Raw genomic sequence first — 8,585 nt, forward strand, 5'->3', positions numbered from 1 at the left:
GATTATTTTGATTATCGATTTAATCGATTTTTTTTGTTGATAATAATGGCCGGGGACACACTCAGAGATTAAACTCTGGTTAACTTTTAATCTGGTATTAAGCAATCTCATTCGAGTGAAATTTCCATGTCTATTATTCCGATTATTAAAATTCGATATTTGATATTAATTATCATTAATCGATATTTCACGTCACCACATTGGAGGAATAAGAGTAAAATAATAAAATTTGAGAATGAATCTTTTGCCAGTAGGAGAGAAAAGTTAAGCAACGCTCAGCGTGTTCAAGTTTATTGAGATATTTTCTTCTTTCACTATGACATTCTCCCAATTTCATTTGGGGTCCACTGAGATCAAATATCATACCAAAAAGTGCCAAAAGATTCAAACTCAGAAGGACTACAGATTATCGGTACATACGTAAATTAAAATTGGAATAACAATATAATTACATACACCCAAGAGCAAAAAAAATTAGGGACAGATGTACATTTGGATTTGAATTATACAAAAAGGTCCCAAATTTTGAACACTCCAGTGTACATTAAAAAGCAGACAACGAAACTGGACTACAAATTTGATTGCAGAGTCTCAAAAAATCCCTTTTGCATATAAAAATTTGTGGGTAAATAACAAAAAATTCATTTTCTAATTTTCTATTTGGTTTTAGAAAAATTGAGCTTTACCGGTGTATAGGTGGTTTTATCTATCTAATGTCAAGAGTACATACATATTATTATTACAGAAGTATGGCGAATTTCACTAAATAATGACTTTTTATGCAATTTTATCACTGCGACCTTTTTAGATCTATTGTGACCAGTGTTTTTTCCCCTGTCTACCTAAACTGGTCCTTGTGATAAGTCCGGTTATGGCAGATATGGGGTTTCAATTTCCTAGTTTACTCCGGCCAGAAGTCAGTCCCCTTGATGAGAAGGGTTAGATATGGCTAAATATGGCTCTACTAGGGCTCGGATTTTTTTTTTCTCGATTTATCGGAAAAATCGATTATGAAAATTTAATCGATTAATCGATTTTTCCGAGCCCTAAGCCCTACGCCTCATTTCAGTAGCCAACAGACTTCAAACGAGGCAACAGTGGCGTAGCGTGTATGTACCTATGGCGTGTATGGCGGCCATACAACTCAAAAGTTCACTCTAATGCCCATAAATAATAATGGCATGTAGCATGTACCTACTGTGATGGGACTTGGTAGACCTGTGTATGAGCCCTACAAGGCCCTACACTTGAATTTAGACCACGCTACGCCACTGCGTGGCTAGTATTTTTTTTCTGAATAAACTGAATTCTGAATAAAACTCTACAAATCCTAAACTCGGTAATTGTTCAGAAGTCACGTTAGTGGAAAATTGCTACTAAAAGGAGCTGTCACAAATGAGGGCCTAAACTCGGTAATTGTTCAGAAGTCACGTTAGTGGAAAATTGCTACTAAAAGGAGCTGTCACAAATGAGCAGTGACCACTTGATTAGTGGGAGCTGTCACAAATGAGCAGTGGCCACTTGACCAGTGTTATTATAGGGTCATACCAGTGTTATTAGGTTAAACAGAAAAAGGATCGGTCACAATTTGCGTAGTGACCAGTGTTATTATAGGGTTAGGTTAATCACACAAAAGGAATTTTATTTCTCACTGTCGTGACTTCTAGGGTCATACCAGTGTTATTAGGTTAAACAGAAAAAGGATCGGTCACAATTTGTGTAGTGACCAGTGTTATTATAGGGTTAGGTTAATCACAAAAAGGAGTTGTATTTCTCATTGTCGTGACTTTTGAATAATTACCCCCAACTCAAGTCAAACTCAAGTTACACTCAAGTCCCCACTTCAAAAGCTGTCAGACTTGTGCAGGTTCTCGCTGGATGTGTGTTCCGTATCCTCCTGCTCTTCCGTGTCATTATAATACTCCCCGGGCCCCGACCCTAACCCTGACCCTAGCCCATTGGACCCTAACCCTGACCCTAGCCCATTTGAACCTAGCCCAGGGGCGGCCCCCAAACCATTGGCCCCTAGGCCAGGGCCGGCATGACTTACCTGACTGCAGGATGAGTCTGGAATGGGCAGGGGCTTGGCGACGCCGATTTTTACGATCCCGCGCGGGGCGCCTTTTAATGCCTGCGGAGGAGAAGAGAGGAAGGCTCAATATGACAGATTTTTACTTTCTATTACCCTTACGTATAGGGAACCTATACAAGGTAATGAGAAAGTATTGCAATCGGTCCAAATTTTTTTTTTTTCTAGTAAAAGTAAGTAAAAGTGCTGACCCCACTTGAGTGGGACAAGGTAAAGAAAAAGAAGAAGAAGACGAGTAAAAGTAAAAAACGTCTAAATAATGTTAAATGTAAAAGCAGTTTCTTTGTGCTAATGTGTCACAACTTTGGTGCTCACTGCAGCATTGTAGGATTTTTTCCAATATCTCAATAAGCCTAACATCCAATGTTTACCCACCATGCTGGCACCAGTCGCTATGCGCATTTATTTTATATGTCATAGCTACTCATTTTCCTCACGAGGCTGAGTGGGCCCCGCAACATCCAGTCACGGAGTCAATCATTTGCTTGATACAAATTTCTTGACCCCGCCGGGAATGGAACCCGGGTCTCCCGCGTGCAAGGCGAGTGCAGTGACCACTACGCCATGGGAGCTGACTTAAATAATGTTAAAGATGTCTTCTTCTGCCCGCCTCTGTGGCCGAGTGGTCAAGAGCACTGACTCTCAGCCTGGAGGTGCTGGGTTCAAATCCCGGCCAGAGCGGAAATTTTCTAATCAGACCACTACACCACCTGCCTCGGTGGTGGTCTTCTCTCAACTCCCACATCTTCTTCCAGCAAACTGGATAAGCTTTCTGTACAGGAATACATGGAACTGTCTTCATCTAACGTATGATGGCCTTCCAAGGACAGCTCCTGCAAAAACTAGTGGTTGAGTGACGGAAGAACTCGGAAATAGGGCCCTTATCGGACCAGTTAGGGCCTTCGAGCGCCCTATGGAGAAATAAGAGTAAAATAATAAAATTTGAGAATGAATCTTTTGCCAGTAGGAGAGAAAAGTTAAGCAACGCTCAGCGTGTTCAAGTTTATTGAGATATTTTCTTCTTTCACTATGACATTCTCCCAATTTCATTTGGGGTCCACTGAGATCAAATATCATACCAAAAAGTGCCAAAAGATTCAAACTCAGAAGGACTACAGATTATCGGTACATACGTAAATTAAAATTGGAATAACAATATAATTACATACACCCAAGAGCAAAAAAAATTAGGGACAGATGTACATTTGGATTTGAATTATACAAAAAGGTCCCAAATTTTGAACACTCCAGTGTACATTAAAAAGCAGACAACGAAACTGGACTACAAATTTGATTGCAGAGTCTCAAAAAATCCCTTTTGCATATAAAAATTTGTGGGTAAATAACAAAAAATTCATTTTCTAATTTTCTATTTGGTTTTAGAAAAATTGAGCTTTACCGGTGTATAGGTGGTTTTATCTATCTAATGTCAAGAGTACATACATATTATTATTACAGAAGTATGGCGAATTTCACTAAATAATGACTTTTACAAATTTTAAAGGTAGAAACACACTACTATCTCGTCAAGTGAGCTCACGTGAAGTTAGGGCAGTGCTATCATGAACGAAACTACCTACTATGGAAGAAATATGAACTACATCTTCCCGACTCCCCGTGAGCTCACGTGAAGTTAGGGCAGTGCTATCATGAACGAAATTACCTACTATGAAAGAAATTTGAACTACATCTTCCTGACTCCCCGTGAGCTCACGTGACGTGACGTGATAGCATTGTGTTTCTACCTTAGCATCCAATATTGAACTAAATACTGGCGCTCAAGCTGCACTGAAGGATCAATTCCAAACATCTCATTGGTCAAGATTGTCTTCAGTGTGACTTGTATGGTTAGTATTTTGTTCATAAATATGGTCCTACTAGGGCTCGGAATTTTTTTTCGATTTTTTGGAAAAATCGATTATGAAAATGTAAATTGGTAATGAGGATTGCTACCTTGTAAGCGCTAGACCGGATTTTATCCTAAACAGATAATGTTCGTTCTCAGTTGGCTTTGTCCTATCCTGTCTTCCTTCTCTCTTCGCTTTCGGGACGATAAGACCCTAGCAGTTACAGTTCCCTCTGTCAAACCTCTTAAAAAAAGACGGGATGGGGAATGTCCATACATAGGTAGGTACAGGGAGAGAGTACCTAGTCTTGACCAATGGTACCATACCGAATTAGCGAAGTATTTGTAATGTAATGTAAATGCAGTTTCTTTGTGTTATTATATCACAACTTTGGTGCTCACTGCAGCATTGTAGGATTTTTCCCAATATCTCAATAATCCTAACATAATAGTAGTAGCCTACTGCTGGAGTAAAGGGACTTTTCAGTCCTATGCGAGCAGTATAAATAAACACTATTATTATTATTATTATTTCGTTCTTGCATGGACATGGATGTAAAAGACTGTGCCTTGAAGTAATGATAAAGCGGTATTGAGGTACAATTGGGTTTATATTGTTTTGTCTCTTAGCTTCTGTCATTTTTATTTATTAATGTGCGTCAACACATTTTTGAATAAATAGATAATATTCAAATTTAAACCTTGATTTTTTTGACACATGTTTATTTATTTATTTATTTGTATAACTTTACGGGAATTCCCATTTTTACAATTGAAAATTATACTACATGTGGTACCAACTTGTCACCTACCTGTACAGCCTGATCGAGCGATGCGTTGTTCAAGTCTGTCTCGTTGACAGACAAAAGTCTGTCTCCCGGTATAAGACGAGCATCAAGTTGTGCTACTCCTCCCGGAACGAGACTTCGTATCACTATTACTGTTTCATTTGGATTCATGGGGTCCTGAAAGCAAAACACGTAAAAACTCCGATCTTACAACTCGCATATTTCAATCTTCCATGCCAGCCTAGTTAGCTTAGTTGGTGGTGCGTCTGCCTTGTAAGCGCTAGGCCGCGGGTTCGATTCCCGCCCGGGGCAGATTTTATCCTGATGGTTCAGATGACCACATCGCCAGTCCAGTCAGGGGTTCGAGGGTTCGACTTCAACCTCTGACTGGAATTGAGTAGCTATTTTAATCGAGTAGCGACCAGTGGCGGCATTACCAGTGTGAAAAGATTCTTGATAGATGGAAGTTCATTTCAAAGGGAGCACTTGGTTATGCTGTGATATCCACAAAAAGTTATGAAAAGGCTCTGCTTTTACCACAAATAAATTCAGGATTTGAGGACACTTTGGGTGTTGGGAAGAATTTTTTCGTGTGTTTCTAACGCTATATCTGCAGGATGAGTCTGGAATGGGCAGGGGCTTGGCGACGCCGATTTTTACGATCCCGCGCGGGGCGCCTTTTAATGCCTGCGGAAGGAAGAGAAAGGGATTTGGCTTTAAAAATTCAAAGAGAGAGAGGAATTTACCTTTAAAAATTAAAAGAGAGAGGAATTTAGCTTTAAAAATTAAAAGAGAGAGGAATGTAGCTTTAAAAATTCAAAGAGAGAGGAATTTAGCTTTAAAATTAAAAGAGAGAAAAAATTTAGCTTTAAAATTAAAAGAGAGAGGAATTTAGCTTTAAAAATTAAAAGAGAGAGGAATTTAGCTTTAAAAATTAAAAAAGAGAGGAATTTAGCTTTAAAAATTAAAAGAGAGAGGAATTTAGCTTTAAAAATTAAAAAAGAGAGGAATTTAGCTTTAAAAATTAAAAGAGAGAGGAATTTAGCTTTAAAAATGAAAAGAGAGAGGAATTTAGCTTTAAAAATTAAAAGAGAGAGGAATTTAGCTTTAAAAATTAAAAGAGAGAGGAATTTAGCTTCAAAAATTAAAAGAGAGGAATTTAGTTTCAAAAATTAAAAGAGAGAGGAATTTAGTTTCAAAAATTATAAGAGAGAGGAATTTAGCTTTAAAAATTAAAAGAGAGAGGAATTTAGCTTTAAAAATTAAAAGAGAGAGAGAGAGAGAGAAATTTAGCTTTAAAAATTAAAAGAGAGAGAAATTTAGCTTTAAAAATTAAAAGAGAGAGAGAGAGAGAGAAATTTAGCTTTAAAAATTAAAAGAGAGAGGAATTTAGCTTTAAAAATTAAAAGAGAGAGGAATTTAGCTTTAAAAATTAAAAGAGAGAGGAATTTAGCTTTAAAAATTAAAAGCGAGAGGAATTTAGCTTTAAAAATTAAAAGAGAGAGGAAATTAGCTTTAAAAATTAAAAGAGAGAGGAATTTAGCTTTAAAATTAAAAGAGAGAGGAATTTAGCTTTAAAAATTAAAAGAGAGAGGAATTTAGCTTTAAAAATTTAAAGAGTGAGGAATTTAGCTTTAAAAATTAAAAGAGAGAGGAATTTAGCTTTAAAAATTAAAAGAGAGAGGAAAGGAATTTAGCTTTAAAAATTAAAAGAGAGAGGAATTTAGCTTTAAAAATTAAAAGAGAGAGGAATTTAGCTTTAAAAATTAAAAGAGAGAGGAATTTAGCTTCAAAAATTAAAAGAGAGGAATTTAGTTTCAAAAATTAAAAGAGAGAGGAATTTAGCTTTAAAAATTAAAAGAGAGAGGAATTTAGCTTTAAAAATTAAAAGAGAAAGGAATTTAGCTTTAAAAATTAAAAGCGAGAGGAATTTAGCTTTAAAAATTTAAAGAGAGAGGAATTTAGCTTTAAAAATGAATAGAGAGAGGAATTTAGCTTCAAAACTGGAGAAGGGAAAACTGGACTAAACTTAGTCTAGCCGGGAGACTCTAAACAGTGAGGATACCAGCCTGAAATTTCCCTACCTAAAGAAATAGCAAAGGTTGAGTGCGAAGGGCATTCACTCGTAAAATTTTTGCTGCCGAAACCAAACGTCAGCCCAAAGCAATCACCCTAGGGCTGATTTGAGAGGCTGACGAAAAACGCCGACCCCGTCTGAACACGGGAGAAGGCGAAGAAAAAGAAAATGTAAAGGTTCATAAGTCACATCAATGGAGAATTGCTACAAGAACGAGCTGGCACAAATGAGCAGTGGTCAGTGTTATTAGGGAGATTTCGCATCGAATCCTGATCCCCATAACGCGCAACCCATGTTGGCGCCATCTTGTTTACATCATGTTTTTAGATTTAGCACGGGATCGAAAACCGAACGAAAACCGAAACCGAAAACCGAAGCGAACCTAGCGGACGCTCAAGTAATCATACCTTTAATTTGTTCGTTTTGTCTTGTCCTCGAGAAAGAGGATAGAAAGAGAACGAAGAGAAGACAGAGTAGTAGGAGTTTAGGATGAAGAGAAAAAGGTTTGGATAAGTCCTTCTATGGGAACAGACACACAGACAGACACCGAAGCGAATACAATAGTCCGTCCCTATACCTTTTATTATTATATACTATTGTAATTTAATAAAGGAAGGACGGACTAAAAAAGTACCTATTTACTACAAAAAATGAATCTAGGTAGGTAGGTAGGTTTTATTATCTTCAGCATCCTAAGTACTACCCCAATAGTAGCCCAATGATGTTTAGAAATTATTTCACAAAATGCTTACTTGTATAAGATACAAGAAATACGAAACAAATGATAGAGAATAAAACCAGCCTCTCGAAAGCAATTTCACTTAAAAACATGAAACTGAGAGCCATAAATAATGATTTGCTTCTAATGGAGAAAATCATAGGAAACGTACATACTTTACCTTTATCTGGAAATAGACCTCGAGAGAGCAATATTTGCCTCCCTATAAGTACTTTGCAAGATTTCCTTATGCCTCCCTATACTTTGCGAGGTTTGAATTTTCCGTTTAAACATGGGCTTTGTGTAGGCACAATGGCTGTTTGTAAGGGACCTCAGTAAACTTGAGCAATAGAATTTATACATGCTCTATTGGACAGGGGGTTTCTTATTCAATGTTGGGGGCATTTATATGAAGCTTATACATGACCAAGTAGTTAAGTAGGTACCTATACAAGTATACATAGGTAGGTATTTTTTATTTTTTGACGCTATTCAAAATATGGAAATTCCTGCCTCGTTTCACAAGTTTATTTCTCATGACCTTTTTTCAAAGAGAGAAAACATCAACAATAAATAATAATAATTATTTGCAGAAAGGTAGGTAGGTAGTAGGTAGGGTAAGTGTACCATTTATTCGCCCACCTCAAAAACGTACCATTTATTCGCCCACCTGTACCATACGCCACATAAGTCTGAACTGGACGAACTTTTTCAAGATCCAATTTCATCAAAAGAAAGGGCTTAAAGAATGCTATCGAACCAGTGCTATTTAAAAATTGTAGTCATAAAAACAAAAATCTGGTGTGAACATCACACGACTTTCTATTACATTTGCAGAATACGTACATAGGTATTTGAAAAGAAATAGAAAGTAAAAAAAAAAAAAAAAAAAATGTAATAAAATGGAAATTTGTTCGCAGCGCACTTAAAACAAGCTGGGCGGGCCGCGGCTTGAGACTTATCACTAGGTGTACACTTGACAGTGCGCCTTAGCTTCACGAATGCTAATCTTGACAGGCTGCAATGTCACACTCTTCACGCCGCAAGCTATGAGAGGGAGACACAGT

General features: G+C 37.2%; 1 protein-coding gene across 1 annotated transcript in view; it reads right to left on the reverse strand.

The window, feature by feature from the left end:
- Positions 1–1,740: 1,740 nt before the first annotated feature.
- The window catches only part of LOC113470420 (patj homolog), a gene marked incomplete at its 5' end in the record, with an annotated part of 30,721 nt that continues 23,876 nt past the window's right edge, over positions 1,741–8,585 (reverse strand). Inside the window, 2 exons of the mRNA XM_026828834.1 lie at positions 1,741–2,131; positions 4,748–4,900. Coding sequence (XP_026684635.1) covers positions 1,844–2,131; positions 4,748–4,900 — 441 coding nt within the window. The remainder of the gene's footprint in view (positions 2,132–4,747; positions 4,901–8,585) is intronic.

This window comes from Diaphorina citri, unplaced genomic scaffold (genome assembly GCF_000475195.1).
Source record: "Diaphorina citri unplaced genomic scaffold, Diaci psyllid genome assembly version 1.1 scaffold1568, whole genome shotgun sequence".
Lineage (NCBI taxonomy): Eukaryota > Metazoa > Arthropoda > Insecta > Hemiptera > Psyllidae > Diaphorina > Diaphorina citri.